At 43.3% G+C, this 19,886-nt stretch overlaps 4 protein-coding genes across 4 annotated transcripts; all 4 read left to right on the top strand.

The window, feature by feature from the left end:
• Positions 1-1,488: 1,488 nt before the first annotated feature.
• Positions 1,489-2,424, top strand: LOC308460703 (olfactory receptor 10A7-like; the record flags this gene model as incomplete). Its single annotated transcript, XM_080977204.1, has 1 exon — positions 1,489-2,424. The coding sequence occupies one exon, from the start codon at positions 1,489-1,491 to the stop codon at positions 2,422-2,424; it is 936 nt and encodes a 311-aa protein (XP_080833330.1).
• A 4,989-nt stretch (positions 2,425-7,413) lies between these two features.
• Positions 7,414-8,373, top strand: LOC308460853 (olfactory receptor 10AG1-like; the record flags this gene model as incomplete). Its single annotated transcript, XM_080977387.1, has 1 exon — positions 7,414-8,373. One exon carries the CDS (start codon positions 7,414-7,416, stop codon positions 8,371-8,373), a length of 960 nt encoding a protein of 319 aa, XP_080833513.1.
• Positions 8,374-13,289: 4,916 nt separating this feature from the next.
• On the top strand, positions 13,290-14,249 carry LOC308460852 (olfactory receptor 10AG1-like; the record flags this gene model as incomplete). Its single annotated transcript, XM_080977386.1, has 1 exon — positions 13,290-14,249. The coding sequence occupies one exon, from the start codon at positions 13,290-13,292 to the stop codon at positions 14,247-14,249; it is 960 nt and encodes a 319-aa protein (XP_080833512.1).
• Positions 14,250-16,115: 1,866 nt separating this feature from the next.
• On the top strand, positions 16,116-19,207 carry LOC308460851 (olfactory receptor 10AG1-like; the record flags this gene model as incomplete). Its single annotated transcript, XM_080977385.1, has 2 exons — positions 16,116-16,169; positions 18,242-19,207. The coding sequence occupies exon 2, from the start codon at positions 18,242-18,244 to the stop codon at positions 19,205-19,207; it is 966 nt and encodes a 321-aa protein (XP_080833511.1). The 5' UTR covers positions 16,116-16,169.
• Between the last annotated feature and the right edge of the window lie 679 nt (positions 19,208-19,886).

Below are 19,886 nucleotides of genomic sequence, written 5' to 3'. Positions count from 1 at the left end.
AGATCCTTGGCATCACCAAAGTAAGAAGTTTTAGCACTGAAATGTCAAATGGAACCAATTCCACTCCCATCCCAAGTCAGCAGCTGGCATTCTTGGGCAGCCAAGGGTCCATATTTGTTGTCCTCTTGAGTTCTGAGGAAGTAGATCCAAAGCTTCATACTGAATTATTATTTCTAAAGCTGGCCTTAATGGGAGATGTGTCCCTATTGTAGCAGTATGTTCCATATAGTCAGATACCTAGAGATTTCTTCAGGCTAGTATCATCCTGTGATTGCAAATTATCAAAATTCCGGGGCAAGGCAAACATCAATACAAAGCGAAGTTTGTGTGCTAGTATAACAGGTTTCGGCCAATTCTTAACAGCATGTACAGTTTGATTTCAGTTCCTTCAGTTCATGTGCAACTCTTTCTTTCTTTTTTCAATGTACATGCAGCAATTGATAAAATACAGCAAAAACAACAAACTTGATGTGAACGTATCAAGGTTCTTTTTTAAAACTTGTATCAAGATTATTTCCGTGTGCTCTTTTACTGCACATTAGGGAATTGTTATTTTTTATGTTCTGTTTTCTTTTTGTGAGCTACTTTGTGCACTGTTCTGCTGACACACACACACACATGTGCCCCTGCACATTACTAAAGCCCAGGACAAAATATTATCTTGGTTTGGTCTTTGTTAGGGGTTTTATCAGTGCACGCATGCAAAACAGTACAAAACGATTCTTGATACTATCAAGCATGTAAGCGGGTCAAGATGGCTTTTTAAAAATATTATATCTGTTGGTAATAGGGGCAAGAGGAGAAAGGCGCAAATGAAATTATAGCAACTTATTCACCCACAGTGTTACTACTGTGACCTTAAATCGAAGGAGAAATTTGCAAGCACCCCAGTTAGGGGTTAGCTATATCTCTCCCATATAATGTCCTAGTGGTCAAGTCAGATTTTGAACTCCATCTTGGGATGCGCCATGTTTCACCCAGGTGGGCATGCTCAAAATCATGCATGCACATGTTAATCAATGAGGAATAGTGTTCCATCAATTGTTGGCCCTTAAGAGGCACGTCAGACACTTTATGGATGGCAATTTTCCTTCACAGTGCTACATATACAGTGTGTGTGTGTGTGTGTGTGTGTGTGTGTGTGTGTGTTCATATTGCTTTATTTAAAAAAACACAACTCAAATTAGTGCACAAATAATAATAATAAAATGCATCATATACAATGAAGCAATGACATGCTGACAAAAAGCACATTTGCAGAAAGTGCTGTTTAATTTAAGTCCCAAATCAAGGAAATATTAACAGCCTGATTTAGAAAAGATGTATAAATTATGTGCATTATATTAGGTGGAGGCAGGAAGTTTTCATTACATTTAGTTTATTATTGAGACCAACATTTGGAGGAAATAAACATTCATCTTATCCTGTGGCTGCCAAATCAGTATCTAGAGTTCCATGATTCATCCCTGTACCTCTGTTTCTCCACAGATGGATGCTGGACAGGCCAAGCACTGGGAGAACCAGAGCACAGTGAATGAGTTCATCTTGTTGGGATACCAAGAGTATCCTGCTGTTCTCTTTATTGCCTTCCTGGCCATATACATGGCAATATTACTGGGCAACGGTCTTATTGTGATGGTTACAACACTGGACCCTGCCTTACGTACCCCCATGTACTTCTTCCTGCGCAGTCTCTCAGGACTAGAGATGTGCTACACCTCAGTCACCCTTCCTAAAATGATGGCCAATCTAATCTCAGGGAACCTCTCCATCTCTCTACTAGCCTGTGCCTCACAGATGTTCTTCCTGCTCTTCCTTGGCGCAACTGAGTGCTTCTTGCTAGCAGCCATGGCCTACGACCGCTATCTTGCCATCTGCCTGCCTCTCCGCTACATGACCATCATGAGCCAGAAGATGCGGGTGGGGATGGTGGTCGGCTCCTTTGCCATCAGCCTCCCTCTGCAGATGTTGCAAATTGGGTTCATCTTCTCCTTGCCTTTTTGTGGGCCCAATGAGATTGACCACTTCTTCTGCGACATACCACCAATACTCAGCCTGGCATGTGCTGACCTGTATGCCAGCGAGTTGACTGTGTATACCAATAACTTTCTCTTTGTTATAATCCCGTTTTTCCTCATTTTGGCCTCCTATATACACATCACCAGAACCATCCTGCACTTGCCATCAGCCACAGGACGCCAGAAGGCCTTCTCCACTTGCTCATCCCACCTTACTGTGGTCATTCTCTTTTATGGCTCTGCAACGGTCGTATACCTGAGGCCCAAGACACCCGACTCTGTGAAAGTGGACAAGTTGCTTTCCCTGCTCTACACAGTCATCATTCCCCTCTGCAACCCTCTTATTTACACCCTGAGGAACAGGGAAGTGAAGGCAGCCATTAGGAAGCTATTAGGAAGGAAATAGGTTGGCACAGGCGTCCACTGAATCCACCATCAAAATCTCACCCATACTAATATTTGGCATTTCCTTGCTTGTTCAAAGGATTTCATATGCATTAGTCTACAACAACCCTACAAAGGAATTGAGTATTATTTTCCCCTTATAAAAGATTGGGTTGGAGGGGTAGAAGCTGAGAGAGAGACAGACAAATGGTAAGTTCATAGATTGGGGTTGATACATCTGTTGATTTCAGTTCTCTCAGGTTCTTATTTTTCCTATCTTAAATTTCTGCAGAAATTTGCCCCCCCCCCAAAAAAAAAAATTAAGGAATCCTTGTGAAAATTCATCAGCATGTTAGTGTGAATTTATCCTGATAAACCCATTTTTTTGTTTTGTTCGTATTTTGAAAGTTCGTATTTTTGTAAGCAAGTTAATTTGAATAAATTACTACAGATTATGAGATTTAGATGAGGTAGCATTGTGAATTTTCAGCAGAACAATTTTAGATATATATTCGTGGACAAATATTTATTTAATTTAAAAAAGGGTTTCTTTCATTTGTTGTTTTTTTTTATATTGGTTTTAAGAAATGAACAATGCAGGTGTGTAATAAGCCTTGACCTCGGTGAACTGAAAAGAGATTTGTAATTGCCTGTCTGCTACTGAAATGGAAACTGAAATAAAGAAATCTATGATTTAAAAAATACGAATTTGTAATGTCTGCTTCCTTATTATTCAGTGTATTTTTTATTGCAAAAATTATAAATTTGCCTTCAGAACTGTAAAACTTGGAGGCGGGTTATTGGTCACTTTATTGCTCATAAGAGTTAACAGGTCTTTGGAAGGCTAAAAATATAGACTGCTGGAAACCTAGAGAACACCCACACATAAAAGAGAAAGCTAGGAACAATCACATATGTCAGTTGCACAATGCAACACACACACAGGGCCGGCCCACCCATGAGGCAAGGTAAGGTGACTGCCTCAAGCAGCCGGATCTACAGGGGCAGCAGATCCGGCCTCCAGGGAATGCATTGCCTGCTGCTGCCACAGCAGCCACCATGGCAACAACAGCTGTGCTGTGCTCTTTGGAGAGTAGATCTGCCTCCTTCTCCACAGCCCTCCTCCACGCCGACTCTACAGTGGTCTGTTAGTGAATAGGAGGTACTGTTGGTCTCTCCCCACCCCTAGGGAGGAAGCAGAAGGGGCTTTAGGGTATCCTGAGCTCTGCACCTGCCTGACATGGTTCAGAGTGGGCCCTGCTCTTAGTGGGGGAGTGATTGTTGCCAAGCTTATGAATATTGATGATCCTGGAAACCAGGGATACCTAATTTGTGGCCCTCTGATGCTGCTGAACTCTATTTTCCATCAGCCTCAGGAAGCATGGCCAACAGGGGTGATGGTCATCTCAGCCTAACATGGCTGAAGTCCAGAACCCCCCAAATTGGCTTGATTCGGTTTGGGTTGCAGTCAAATCTGGTACATAGCCCTATCCAAAACCATCCCTGCAAACAGAATACATGCACAATGAAATGGCAAAATAAGTATAAAATAATGCACATTTGAGGCAGATCATTCAACTTTACGTATTCAGCAATGGGGTCTGAACTAGTGGTGACTTACCAAGAAAGAGGGCATGGTGGATTGAAACATCAATTCAGGGTTTCGTGACAGACGAGAATGGCAAATTGCTTGTGAGGGATTGTTAGGGAAAGCAATGAAATTGCTTGAGAATGAAATTGTCTCAAACAGCAGGTACAAGGCAGACAAAAGAAAGCACTCCTTCACACATTGCATAAAGTATCTATGGAACTCCCTACCACATGATATTGAGGGGGCTATTAGCTTATCTGGCTTTAACAAACAGTTATATCAGCTCGTGGATGGCAATATTTTAAGTGGCTATTGAATATATGGATATAACACTGTAACGCTGTGAACTAAACCAGGCATAGGCGAACTCGGCCCTCCATATGTTTTGGGACTACATCTCCCATTATCCCTAGCTAACAGGACCAGTGGTCAGGGATAATGGGAATTGTAGTCTCAAAACATCTGGAGGGCCGAGTTTGCCTGTGCCTGGTCTAAACCACTGAGCCTCCTGAGCTTGCCAATCAGAAGGTTGGCGGTTTGAATCCCTACGACAGGGTGAGCTCCCGTTGCTCTGTCCCAGCTCCTGCCAATCTAGCAGTTCAAAAGCATGCCAGTGCAAGTAGATAAATAGGTACCACTGTGGCGGGATGGTAAGCGCTGTTTCCATGCACTCTTGTTTCCATCTCGGTGTTCTGTTGCACCAGAAGCAGTTTAGTCCTGCTGGCCACATGACCCGGAAAGCTGTCTGCGGACAAACGCTGGCTTCCTCAGCCTGAAAGTGAGATGAGCACCGCAACCCTATAGTTACCTTTGACTGGACTTAATCGTCCAGGGGTCCTTTACCTTATCTTTACCTACTCACGGTGAACCAGTTGCTGGAGGGAGAAACCATTATTGCCTTCAAATCCTGCTGGACTGGGCTGGATGGGACTTAGGACTGATCCAGTGGGGCTCTTCTGATGCTCTTGATTTAAAATGTACTTCTTTCTCTGCTGTTTACCCAATGGAATGAGCATATTATTCCCACTGGAATCCTACCACTGCTACAGTTGATGCTGATCTTGGGTTGGCTAAGAACGACCTTTGGTGGCAAAGTTAGTTAGCAGCCAACTGCTCTCTGACACTCCCCACATCAGCAATAGGCATTTGGGAGAGCACTGCTTCCCATGCTAAAGCTAAAGGGTGTTAAGAGTCCCCTACTCTGACCCCGGCAAGGGAAATACAGCAGCCTGGCCAGAGCTGTGGACAGCAGAAACGTAGCTGCAAAGAAGGTAACACTTAAGATAGCTTAAGAGTACCATAATTCTATAATAATTTCTCCATAACGATAAATTAGGGGAGGGACATCATTCAGTTGTAGAAATGTTTGCTTGGGTATCTGACTTAACTATAGTAACTCTGTCTGTTTGCTCTCTATCTTTCAGCCTCTTGTCACCAAAAAATTCAGCTACTTCTCATTGTTCTTGCTTGTCCTGTTTCTGTGGTTCCCGAACTCTCTCCCCCCCCCCCACGCACCACTTGAAAATTGCTGAGGGTCTTGGTGGGCCATTTAATTCCCCCCCCCCCCGCCCCTTATAGCATTTGTGATGCTTTGTGCTAGATGCTTTGTGTGATCTTTAATTGTACTTTTGTTATTCGTTTTATCTCTTTTCTTTGTAATCCGATAAACACAGTATTAGAATAAAATACAATGAAAAATCAATGTGGATTTTTAATGTGGGCGCACCACACACTGCCTGACAGAAGCTTGCAGAGCAATGGAAATCCTCATACCACAGAACTAGTACTTCCTTGTTCATGCAGGAGGGAAAAGCAGATTCATGAAGCCAGTGTAATATAAGGACTACAGTGTTGAGTTGGTAGCAAAGGGACATGGGTTGAAATTCCCTTCTATCCATAAAGTTTCTTGGGTGACTTTGGACCAGTCCTTATTGCTCAAAGTAGGGTTTACCTCACAGGTTTGTTGTTTTACTAAAATGCAAACATCCTCAGTATTGCTTTCAGGGCAAGACTTGGTTGGCAACGTTTATTTTATTTTATTAATTTACTTACTTGCTTTATTTATGTATTGCCTTTCTGCCAAGCCACCCAACAGAATGAGGAGGGGCTGCTCACCCCCCAACAAAGTATGGTGGGATAAATTTTGAAGTAATCAAAGGGCCCCCTCCACTGATCATAGAACTCATGATTTATTGGGGGAGGCAAGCTTTAAGGTACATAGTTCCCTCTGCAGACATTCTCATTTTATTTTTATTGTATTTTATTCTCACAACAAGCCTGGGCTATTAATTAGGAGCCTAAAATTCACATAATTGCATCAACGCATATTTCATGTGCATGAATTTTGAATGAAAGGTAAGATACAAAAATATTTGCTATTAATGGAAAGAAAGCAGGGAATTTTAGGCTACGGAGTCCACACAGCTAAACATGATTAAAAACAAACAAACCAGTCCGTCTTCTAAGAATACACTACAATACAGTTTTCAGAAGACGTCTGAAAGAACTCAGGGAAATCAGACATTCCCCCTTTTAACCTACATTCAGGAAACATGTAAAAAAAATTAAAAAATTATCCAGGCTTGTGACTAATAATTTTATGAAGCTGACCATAGATTATAGTGCTGCTTTGAATTCTGTTACACAACATTTTTATTGTTGTGAGTTACCCTGGGCTCTCTTTGGGGAGGAAGGGTGAGTTAGAATTTGAAATAATTAATAAATAAGTGTCAAACATGCAGAGGCAGAAGCCCTGTCCTCTTTTGCACCTGACCACCCTTCTCTGGATCACCTTGAACCCTTATCCGCAACAATTGCATGAGCTACTTTTAATCTTTCTTCGATCACATATATCCATCTTCTTTTTCTGTTTCACTCATCCTCTCTGTTTTTGTTCTTCTCTCCCCCTTTTTAGTATTTCTTCTATTCTCCCTGCCGCACATTCTCAGTGCAATCGTACATGTCTACTCAGGAGTAAGCTCCATTGGGTTCAATCCCACATACAGCGTCAGATTAAGGGTGATTTTGGCAGTTTCCCCACCACCACCACACACACACACACACACAGACACACACACACACACGGCACAGAACTAAGAGGGCTCAAAATTGAGAAGATCCATAATTGAGAAGATCCATTTTGGGGGACCAGATTTTGGCCTTGCAAAGAACACCATGTTGCGAAAGATGACCAAAGTCTGCCTCTGGTCGACTTTACCATTTACTCTTGGGTAAATGGATTGTTTTGCCCTTGGTTGTTGGATTATTTCTCCTCCCCTCAATAAATTGTCACTGCAAAGGACAGATGATCTCTAGTGGGAGGAGACAGGCAGTTTTACCCTTTGTCACCCACCACTGTCCCCCTGATCCTGATCCAGAAACTGGAACTGAGACTCACAAATGCCTCACTTGCCTCTGCAGATGGATGCTGAGCAGGCCAGATGCTGGAAGAACCAAAGCACAGTGAAGGAATTCATCTTGCTGGGATACCAAGGACACCCTGTCCTCCTTTTTTCTGCCTTCTTGGCCATCTACCTGGCCATATTACTGGGCAATGGCCTTATTGTGGTGGTGACAACGCTGGACCCTGCTCTCCATACCCCCATGTACTTCTTCTTGCGCAGCCTCTCAGGGTTGGAGATCTGCTACACTTCAGTCACCCTTCCTAAAATGATGGCCAATCTTATCTTAGGGGACCTCTCTATCTCATTGATAGCCTGTGCCGCACAAATGTTCTTTATGCTCTTCCTGGGTGCCACAGAATGCCTCCTGCTAGTGGCCATGGCCTACGACCGCTATCTTGCCATCTGCCAGCCTCTCTATTACATGACCATCATGAGCCATAAGGTGCGGGTGGGGATGGTGGTCAGTTCCTTTGCCATCAGCCTTGTGGTGCACTTGTTGCAAATTGGGTTTGTCTTCTCCTTGCCTTTTTGTGGGCCCAATGAGATTGACCACTTCTTCTGTGACATCCCACCCATATTTCGCCTGGCATGTGCCGACCTGTATGCCAACGAGTTGGCTGTGTATGCAGAGAACATCCTCATGGTGGTGCTCCCCTTTTCCCTCATAGTGGGCTCCTATGCCCACATTACCAAAACCATCCTGCGCATGCCATCAGGCACAGGACGCCAGAAGGCCTTCTCCACTTGCTCGTCCCACCTGATTGTGGTCAGTCTCTTCTATGGCTCAGGGATGCTTGTGTACTTGCACCCACAGACAGAGGACTCCCTGAAAGTTGACAAGTTCCTCTCTCTTTTCTACACGGTCATCATCCCCCTTTGCAATCCCCTTATCTACACTCTTAGGAACAGGGAGGTGAAGGTTGCTCTCACGAAACTGTTCTGTAGGAAAAGAGCTTTTGAGGTGGGCACAGGGTAATCAACTTTCATCCATTTCTTAAACCTTTAAAATAATCCCTATCTCCCAAAACTCAAATTGCCTTTTAGAGGATCCTGTAAGTCTCCCTGGGTGTATCCAACTAAGTCCTACTACGAGTAGACTCATTGAGATCAGTAGACCCAAGTCATTTCCATCAATTTCATTATGTCTCCTCTGAGAAGGACTAACAATTATTACAACCAAAAAGGGTGTTGTTCTTTATAAGAAAACCAGAACATATAACTAAAGTTTCAGGGAGCTCTTATTTACCTACATGCCTGGCTTCTTTTGTCTTGCTCTGCTCCCCTGAATAAATGATTTTTTGATTAAACTAATTTTGGATTTGCTCTAGGATGTTCAGAGGTTCCTCCCTACATCATGCTGATATAACTTCCCTATATGGCTATAGCACATTTGGGGACGGGGCTTTGGAAAAGGTAGAGGGCACTGGGAAACTCCCTTCCCAATATAAGTGTGTGAACCCAACTATCTGGCCTACTACATGTTTAGAAAACTGTTGTGGGGTCCCAGATCAAAGGCGAAGAATAAGGGCTTGCTGAGAATGCTCACACACAGTATGGGTGCATAAATCTGTCAATTTCAGTTTCTCTCAGTTTCTTCTTTTTCCAATCAATTTCAATTTCAACGTCAGTTGGCAATTTCTTTGTTTAGAAATTCCAGCGAAAATTCATACACATATTTCAGCTTATTTCTGATATATGTATTTTTGTAAGAGGTTTTGTCTAATTCACACATATTTCAAGCAATTTCCTCTAATGTGCATTTTTGTGCATTATATGCACCATATATGCATATTAATGTCAGAAACGGCCCGGGGGGTAAACGCAGCCCCCGGAATGAGACAGACCTCTCCGGGCATCTTCCTGGTGCAGCGCAGCCTGGGACATCCATAAATCTTCAGCCCCGGCACGCACCAGTGACACATAACAGAAGTCTATGTGCATGCTCACTCAGCAGAGTATAGCAGAAACAAAGTGGAGCTTTGGTGTGTGCATTCTAAGTATTTATTAAGCAATATATACAGGACAAAGCAATCATGGCAATTCTCTCCTTTCTTCTCCAAGTACAATAGAGTGGAAGCGATAAGACTGACTTCCTTTCTCACACTTTCCAAGCCTGGAAAGTAAACACAGACATGTGCTGTAACCATCACATATCCAGCAACAGATGAGTGAAGTGCTGACAATTATATGCACTAGATTATATGCAGTATTTATGCACACACTCCCCCAAAAAGCACTTTTTAATATTTTGTTGTTGATGGAGAACTGCATTGCAAAATTCAGAGAAGTGCAGATTTTGAAGGGTAGCAGTGCTGCAGTTCATGTATTGGTTCAGGAAGTGTGAACTGGGCACATTCAAATGAATTTCTCCCTGATCCCTACCTCCACCATACCTGGGACCACTACAGGGCACACGTGACCCTGTCTTATAACAATTCTGCCAGGAATCCTCTGGGGATATTCACATTTCCAATATCTTAACATCACGGTTGAGGCCTGGGTGGGACATCCACTCTCCATAACAACAGAACCAGACCTATGATCACACTATGATTCATGCTAAGTTGGCGCAGAATAGTGATTCTGCTAGAGGAGCCTGTGGACCATGGGACCAAACACCTAGGATTTTTACATCCCTACATGTTCTCAACACAAACTGTATTTCCAATGTTTAGCATGATTAGCACATTTGCTCCTATGGGACTCCCCACAGCCACCTTCCTCTTCCATTCTGCACATGAATGGCAACTCTATATATACCTTGGGAAAGTGTGGTTGCTAGGCAAGGGCACAGGTAGAGGCTTCCTGCCCTGGTTCTTGCAGGAGAAATTAACCCAGTGCTTAGCACAGCGGCACCTCAGCTGCAAAGCAGGTAAATGTTCTTCCTTCCCTGTGCCAATTCAGTTGGGTTAGTTAGGGAACAGACCTCTAGGGAAGATAACCCAAATCAGGTTGGTAAGAATAATGGATGTGGAAATAGAAAATGTAGCCTAGGATAGTAGATAGTGGACCTGAATTTTAGTTGAGTTACATGTTGAAATGCGGAGGAGAGCTTTGCAGGAAAGGTGAAGCAGCCACAGCACTGACGAATCATTACCTGAAACAATTTATGTTGCTCATTGACATATGATCACTTTTGAATGTATTCAGCTCTTCAGGATCCGAATTACCCTTGCATTGTGAGGAGGTAAGGTGAAATGATTACTTCTAGGGAGTTTGGGAATTTAGGACACTTTCACTGTTTTGTGGGTGGGATTCAAGGCATTCTGGCAACTTCAGCCTGTCACTCAATTTCATCAGTTAAAACTTTGCCAGCAAGATCAGTTAATTTTGAGTGAAGAAGAGCTGTCTCTTAAATTTGCGAACCTACTGTCAATCACTTTCACTGGGTGAGCCAACTCTGTATGTTATCAGAGAAGTCCTGTCTTGTGGCATCTAACCTAGGGATGGGGAACCTGTGGCTCTCCATATCTTGCTGGACACCAGTTCTCAACATTTCTGACCATTGGACATGCTGGCTGGGGCTGATGTGATGCCCAACAAAATCTGAAGGGCCACAGGAAGGGATGTGGGTGGTGGAGGTGGGAGACAGAATTCAATTCAATTTGTATTTATGGGCAAACCTACATGATTCTCACTTTCTCAAACAATACATGAGCCAAAACAGTTATCCTTCAAAATTCACACTTTTCCAAATTTTGCAAGGTGGTCCTCTACCAAAGTAATATGTACAAAAATCTATATACTGGGGTAAAGTGTCCGTAATAATCCATATATTAGTGAAACCAGCATACAAAATTGTATTCCATTACACCTAATAGCTTTGAAGAAGTGTCTATCAGGCAAAATTGAATACAAAATGTGCATGTTTGGTGAAAATTCCCCTTAAAATGCTGATGAGTTTTCATGAGATAGATAAGAACTGAACTTAAGATTGGGAAAATGAAACTGTGAGAAACAAAATTTGACAGTTTTACCCATCTCTAGCCACAGGGTTCCCATTCCTGCTTTCAATAAAGAAAAAATAGGATAGTTTTTTAAAGGGCTGGTTGTGTTGCATTGCCAGCTGAAACATTCAGTATGGAGCATCACTCACCCCCTTTCTTGTTAGAATTATAGTCACCCCATTTTAGGATTCTTCCCACAATCCATCATCAGTCATCCCAAATTAAGAACACCTAGAGCTAGATCCAGGTCATTGAATCTAGAGGTCATCTTTGCCAATGAGAAATGCAACCGTCCTGTGGATCGTTCATTCTTATGGGAGAAAACCAAGTGCCTTTGAATGGGAGGAATTGAGGTGAGTTGAAGTAATTAATCATGTGAGAGTGGTTTCTTTCCATCCCATCCCTGACATAATTCTTTCATTTAAATTGAGCTGTCAGCAAAGAAGGGCACAGGTGTGAGTAGATGTGCCTTTCTTCTTCTTCTTCTTTCTAAAATACAAGCACTTGCTACTAGAAAACATCCTGAAGCCAGAAGTTTCACCCGGCCATTAAATTGCGGACACTGGAGTTTATGGAAGGTTGAACCTCCTATATTCTTACCACCTCAAAAAGGAAAGACAGATTGGGCAGAGTGAGGTCTCAGTACTTGGCCATGGTCTTTCTGTAACATCAGAAATATTAAGATCCTACTGCTCTATTAATTCAGTAAGTGGTAGCAGCTATAAGTTGTTGGTATATTTTAGGATAGGGTTTGCATCCAAGTGGCAAGGCTCAGGCAATCCTAAAGCCATTTTATATTGGCATTTGACACATCAGTGTAAAGAGAGACTCTGAAGGACACCAGGGCATGTCAGATTCAGCTAGTGGCATACTCTAGGCAAGCATATGTGTTGGTCTGTGTTTGCATGACAGACAGCCTGGACAGAATGAGATCTTCATCTCATTTCAGGATGCGGCAGCCTCCCAGCATACATATTTTGCCTCTGTTCTTCTCTAGATGGATGTTGACCTGGCCAGACACTGGGAGAATGCAGGGAACTCAGACATTCCCCCTTTTAACCTACATTCAGGAAACATGTAAAAAAAAAAATTAAATTATCCAGGCTTGTGACTAATAATTTTATGAAGCTGACCATAGATTATAGTGCTGCTTTGAATTCTGTTACACAACATTTTTATTGTTGTGAGTTACCCTGGGCTCTGTTTGGGGAGGAAGGGTGAGTTAGAATTTGAAATAATTAATAAATAAGTGTCAAACATGCAGGGGCAGAAGCCCTGTCCTCTTTTGCACCTGACCACCCTTCTCTGGATCACCTTGAACCCTAATCCGCAACAATTGCATGAGCTACTTTTAATCTTTCTTCGATCACATATATCCATCTTCTTTTTCTGTTTCACTCATCCTCTCTGTTTTTGTTCTTCTCTCCCCCTTTTTAGTATTTCTTCTATTCTCCCTGCCGCACATTCTCAGTGCAATCGTACATGTCTACTCAGGAGTAAGCTCCATTGGGTTCAATCACACCTACAGCGTCAGATTTAGGATGATTTTGGCAGTTTCCACACCACCACCACACACACACACACACACACACACACACACACACAAACGGCAAAGAACTAAGAGGGCTCAAAATTGAGAAGATCCATAATTGAGAAGATCCATTTTGGGGCACCAGATTTTGGCCTTGCAAAGGGCACCATGTTGTGAAAGATGACCAAAGTCTGCCTCTGGTCGACTTTATCATTTACTCTTGGGTAAATGGATTGTTTTGCCCTTGGTTGTTGGATTATTTCTCCTCCCCTCAATAAATTGTCACTGCAAAGGACAGATGATCTCTAGTGGGAGGAGACAGGCAGTTTTACCCTTTGTCATCCACCACTGTCCCCCTGATCCTGATCCAGAAACTGGAACTGAGACTCACAAATGCCTCACTTGCCTCTGCAGATGGATGCTGAGCAGGCCAGATGCTGGAAGAACCAAAGCACAGTGAAGGAATTCATCTTGCTGGGATACCAAGGACACCCTGTCCTCCTTTTTTCTGCCTTCCTGGCCATCTACCTGGCCATATTACTGGGCAATGGCCTTATTGTGGTGGTGACAACGCTGGACCCTGCTCTCCATACCCCCATGTACTTCTTCTTGCGCAGCCTCTCCGGGTTGGAGATCTGCTACACTTCAGTCACCCTTCCTAAAATGATGGCCAATCTTATCTTAGGGGACCTCTCTATCTCACTGATAGCCTGTGCCGCACAAATGTTCTTTATGCTCTTCCTGGGTGTCACAGAATGCCTCCTGCTAGTGGCCATGGCCTACGACCGCTATCTTGCCATCTGCCAGCCTCTCCATTACATGACCATCATGAGCCATAAGGTGTGTTTGGGGATGGTGGTCAGTTCCTTTGCCATCAGCCTCGTGGTTCACTTATTGCAAATTGGGTTTGTCTTCTCCTTGCCTTTTTGTGGGCCCAATGAGATTGACCATTTCTTCTGCGACATCCCACCCATACTTCGCCTGGCATGTGCCGACCTGTATGCCAACGAGTTGGCTGTGTATGCAGAGAACATCCTTGTGGTGGTGCTCCCCTTTTTCCTCATAGTGACCTCCTATGCCCACATTACCAAAACCATCCTGCGCATGCCATCAGGCACAGGACGCCAGAAGGCCTTCTCCACTTGCTCATCCCACCTGATTGTGGTCAGTCTCTTCTATGGCTCAGGGATGCTTGTGTACTTGCACCCACAGACAGAGGACTCCCTGAAAGTTGACAAGTTCCTCTCTCTTTTCTACACGGTCATCATCCCCCTTTGCAATCCCCTTATCTACACTCTTAGGAACAGGGAGGTGAAGGTTGCTCTCACGAAACTGTTGTGTAGGAAAAGAGCTTTTGAGGTGGGCACAGGGTAATCAACTTTCATCCATTTCTTAAACCTTTAAAATAATCCCTATCTCCCAAAACTCAAATTGCCTTTTAGAGGATCCTGTAAGTCTCCCTGGGTGTATCCAACTAAGTCCTACTACGAGTAGACTCTTTGAGATCAGTAGACCCAAGTCATTTCCATTAATTTCATTGTGTCTCCTCTGAGAAGGACTAACAATTATTACAACCAAAAAGGGTGTTGTTCTTTATAAAAAGAAAACCAGAACGTATAACTAAATTTTCAGGGAACTCTTACTTACCTACATGCCTGGCTCCTTTTGTCTTCTGCTCTGCTCCCCTGAATAAATGATTTTTTGATTAAACTAATTTTGGATTTGCACTAGGATGTTCAGAGGTTCCTCCCTACATCATGCTGATATAACTTCCCTATATGGCTATAGCACATTTGGGGACGGGGCTTTGGAAAAGGTAGAGGGCACTGGGAAACTCCCTTCCCAATATAAGTGTGTGAACCCAACTATCTGGCCTACTACATGTTTAGAAAACTGTTGTGGGGTCCCAGATCAAAGGCGAAGAATAAGGGCTTGCTGAGAATGCTCACACACAGTATGGGTGCATAAATCTGTCAATTTCAGTTTCTCTCAGTTTCTTCTTTTTCCAATCAATTTCAATTTCAACGTCAGTTGGCAATTTCTTTGTTTAGAAATTCCAGTGAAAATTCATACACATATTTCAGCTTATTTCTGATATATGTATTTTTGTAAGAGGTTTTGTCTAATTCACACATATTTCAAGCAATTTCCTCTAATGTGCATTTTTGTGCATTATATGCACCATATATGCATATGAATGTCAGAAACGGCCTGGGGGGTAAACGCAGCCCCCGGGATGAGACAAACCTCTCTGGGCATCTTCCTAACACAGCACAGTCTGGGACATCCATAAATCTTCAGCCCCGGCACGCACCAGTGACACATAACAGAAGACTATGTGCATGCTTACTCAGCAGAGTATAGCAGAAACAAAGTGGAGCTTTGGTGTGTGCATTCTAAGTATTTATTAAGCAATATATACAGGACAAAGCAATCATGGCAACTCTCTCCTTTCTTTTCAGAGAGATAGAGAGAAGACAAAAATACAATAGAGTGGAAGCGATAAGACTGACTTCCTTTCTCACACTTTCCAAGCCTGGAAAGTAAACACAGACATGGGCTGTAACCACCACATATCCAGCAACAGAGGAGTGAAATGCTGACAATTATATGCACTAGATTATATGCACTATATATGCACACACTCCCCTAAAATGCACATTTTAATCTTTTGTTGCGTTAGAGAACTGCATTGCAAAATTCAGAGAAGTGTGAATTTTGAAGGGTAGCAGTACTGCAGTACATGTATTGGTTCAGGAAGTGTGAACTGGGCACATTCAAATGAATTTCTCCCTGATCCCTACCTCCACCATACCTGGGACCAGTACAGGGCACATGTGACCCTGTCTTATAACAATTCTGCCAGGAATCCTCTGGGGATATTCACATTTCCAATATCTTAACATCACATTTGAGGCCTGGGTGGGACCTCCACTCTCCATAACAACAGAGCCAGCCCTATGATCACACTATGATTCATGCTAAGTTGGTGCAGAATAGTGATTCTGCTAGAGGAGCCTGTGGACCATGGGACCAAAAACCTAGGATTTTTACATCCCTACATGTTCTCAACACAAACTGTATTTCCAATGTTTAGCATGATTAGCACATTTGCTCCTATGGGACTCCCCACAGCCACCTTCCTCTTCCATCCTGCACATGAATGGCAACTCTATATATACCTTGGGAAAGTGTGGTTGCTAGGCAAGGGCACAGGTAGAGGCTTCCTGCCCTGGTTCTTGCAGGAGAAATTAACCCAGTGCTTAGCACAGCGGCACCTCAGCTGCAAAGCAGGTAAATGTTCTTCCTTCCCTGTGCCAATTCAGTTGGGTTAGTTAGGGAACAGACCTCTAGGGAAGATAACCCAAACCAGGTTGGTAAGAATAATGGATGTGGAAATAGAAACTGTAGCCTAGGATAGTAGATAGTGGACCTGAATTTTAGTTGAGTTACATGTTGAAATGCGGAGGAGAGCTTTGCAGGAAAGGTGAAGCAGTCACAGCACTGACAAATGATTACCTGAAACAATTTATGTTGCTCATTGACATATGATCACTTTTGAAAGTATTCAGCTCTTCAGGATCCGAATTACCCTTGCATTGTGAGGAGGTAAGGTGAAATGATTACTTCTAGGGAGTTTGGGAATTTAGGACACTTTCACTGTTTTGTGGGTGGGATTCAAGGCATTCTGGCAACTTCAGCCTGTCACTCAATTTCATCAGTTAAAACTTTGCCAGCAAGATCAGTTAATTTTGAGTGAAGAAGAGCTGCCTCTTATCTTTACGAACCTACTGTCAATCACTTTCACTGGGTGAGCCAACTCTGTATGTTATCAGAGAAGTCCTGTCTTGTGGCATCTAACCTAGGGATGGGGAACCTGTGGCTCTCCATATCTTGCTGGACACCAGTTCTCAACATTTCTGACCATTGGACATGTTCGCTGGGGCTGATGTGATGCCCAACAAAATCTGAAGGGCCACAGGAAGGGATGTGGGTGGTGGAGGTGGGAGACAGAATTCAATTCAGTTTGTATTTATGGGCAAACCTACATGATTCTCACTTTCTCAAACAATACATGAGCCAAAACAGTTATCCTTCAAAATTCACACTTTTCCAAATTTTGCAAGGTGGTCCTCTACCAAAGTAATATGTACAAAAATCTATATACTGGGGTATAGTGTACATAATAATCCATATATTAGTGAAACCAGCATACAAAATTGTATTCCATTACACCTAATAGCTTTGAAGAAGTGTCTATCAGGCAAAATTGAATACAAAATGTGCATGTTTGGTGAAAATTCCCCTTAAAATGCTGATGAGTTTTCATGAGATAGATAAGAACTGAACTTAAGATTGGGAAAATGAAACTGTGAGAAACAAAATTTGACAGTTTTACCCATCTCTAGCCACAGGGTTCCCATTCCTGATTTCAGTAAAGAAAAAATAGGATAGTTTTTTAAAGGGCTGGTTGTGTTGCATTGCCAGCTGAAACATTCAGTATGGAGCATCACTCATCCCCTTTCTTGTTAGAATTATAGTCACCCCATTTTAGGATTCTTCCCACAATCCATCATCAGTCATCCCAAATTAAGAACACCTAGAGCTAGATCCAGGTCATTGAATCTAGAGGTCATCTTTGCCAATGAGAAATGCAACCGTCCTGTGGATCGTTCATTCTTATGGGAGAAAACCAAGTGCCTTTGAATGGGAGGAATTGAGGTGAGTTGAAGTAATTAATCATGTGAGAGTGGTTTCTTTCCATCCCATCCCTGACATAATTCTTTCATTTAAATTGAGCTGTCAGCAAAGAAGGGCACAGGTGTGAGTAGATGTGCCTTTCTTCTTCTTCTTCTTTCTAAAATACAAGCACTTGCTACTAGAAAACATCCTGAAGCCAAAAGTGTCATCCGGCCACTAAATTGCGGACACTGGAGTTTATGGAAGGTTGAACCTCCTATATTCTTACCACCTCAAAAATAAAAGACAGATTGGGCAGAGTGAGGTCTCAGTACTTGGCCATGGTCTTTCTGTAACATCAGAAATATTAAGATCCTACTGCTCTATTAATTCAGTAAGTGGTAGCAGCTATAAGTTGTTGGTATATTTTAGGATAGGGTTTGCATCCAAGTGGCAAGGCTCAGGCAATCCTAAAGCCATTTTATATTGGCTTTTGACATATCAGTGTAAAGAGAGACTCTGAAGGACACCAGGGCATGTCAGATTCAGCTAGTGGCATACTCTAGGCAAGCATATGTGTTGGTCTGTGTTTGCATGACAGACAGCCTGGACAGAGTGAGATCTTCATCTCATTTCAGGATACGGCAGCCTCCCAGCATACATTTCTTGCCTCTGTTCTTCTGTAGATGGATGTTGACCTGGCCAGACACTGGGGGAACCAGAGCGCTGTGACTGAGTTTGTCTTGCTGGGATACTATAAGTACCCTGCCCTCCTCTTCTTCACCTTCTTGACTGTCTATCTGACTATCCTACTAGGCAACGGTCTGATCATGGCAGTGACAACATGGGACCCTGCCCTTCAAACTCCAATGTACTTTTTTCTGAGAAGCTTATCGGGGCTAGAGTTGTGTTACACCTCTGTCACTCTTCCCAAGATGATGGCCAGTCTGGCCACTGGGCAGCGCTCCATTTCCATTCCAGCCTGTGCCTCACAGATGTTTTTCCTGCTTTTTCTGGGTGGGACCGAGTGCTTCCTACTGGCGGCCATGGCCTATGACCGCTATCTTGCCATTTGCCTGCCTCTCCGCTACATGACAATCATGAGCCATAAAGTCCGGGTGGGGCTGGTGATTGGCTCATTTGCCCTCAGTCTCCCAATGCAACTGGTGCAAATTGGACTCATCTTTTCCCTGCCTTTCTGCGGTTCCAATGAGATGGACCACTTCTTCTGCGACATCCCACCCGTACTCAGTCTGGCATGTGCAGATCTCTATGCCAATGAGTTGACGAGCTATATTGAGGATGTGGTCTTTGTTGTGGGACCATTTGTAGTCATCCTGGCTTCCTATGTGTACATCACCAGGGCTATACTGTGCATGCCATCAGCCACAGGACGCCAGAAGGCCTTTTCCACCTGTTCATCTCACGTAACAGTGGTCTGTCTCTTCTATGGCTCTGCAACACTTGTGTACTTCCTCCCCAAGACCCCTGACTCTGTGAAGATTGACAAGTTCCTCTCTCTTTTCTACACGGTCATCATTCCCCTTTGCAACCCTCTCATCTACACTCTGAGGAACAGGGAGGTGCAGGCTGCCCTCCAAAGGATCTTTAACAGCAAATGGCAGTTCAAAGTAGGCATGGAGATCGGCTGAGAAATCAGCTGAATATCTTGCAGTCTATCTAAAACTGGCAGATATTTGTTATATAATCCTTTTGGTCATGACCCCTTCATTATCTTTGGAGTTTTCACACCCAGGAGGTGTGCGGAAACTCTTAAATGCAATTTTACAACATTTTCCACTCATCTTAGCTTCTCAGTTATAGCTTTCTTCTTTTACTTTTTCAGTACAGCAGCATCTGCAGGGCAACAGGTTTCCCAGCCTTGCCCCAATAGGTATAAATAAGATATACCTTGGAAGTTGAATGCCTTGGCTCCCAAACAAATTGGCTCCCGAACGAGTGAAACTCGGAAGTGAGTGTTCCGGTTTTCGAGCGTTCTTTTGGAAGCTGAACATCCAACAAGGCTTCCGCAACTTCTGATTGGCTGCAGGAGCTTCCTGTAGCCAGTCAGAAGCCACACTTTGGTTTCCGAACATTTTGAAAGTCAAACAGACTTCCGGAATGGATTCAGTTCAACTTCCAAGGTACGACTGTAGATGCAATAATTAAATAAAGCAATAAAGGTGTGGATTTATTTACACATACAATGGGTGGAGGCAGAAAGCTTTAATATTGCAACCCAGCAAAAGCCATTGCCCCTCATCAGATCTCCAAGGGGTGCGTCCCTTTGAGAAGAAGGCACCCTGGTGATCTCAAAGGAATGCACCAAAG

Source organism: Podarcis pityusensis (genome assembly GCF_964106645.2).
Source record: "Podarcis pityusensis genome assembly, chromosome: 13".
NCBI classification, from domain to species: domain Eukaryota; kingdom Metazoa; phylum Chordata; class Lepidosauria; order Squamata; family Lacertidae; genus Podarcis; species Podarcis pityusensis.
Note: the sequence above shows the minus strand (reverse complement) of the source record. Positions and strands in the feature narration are given on the sequence as shown.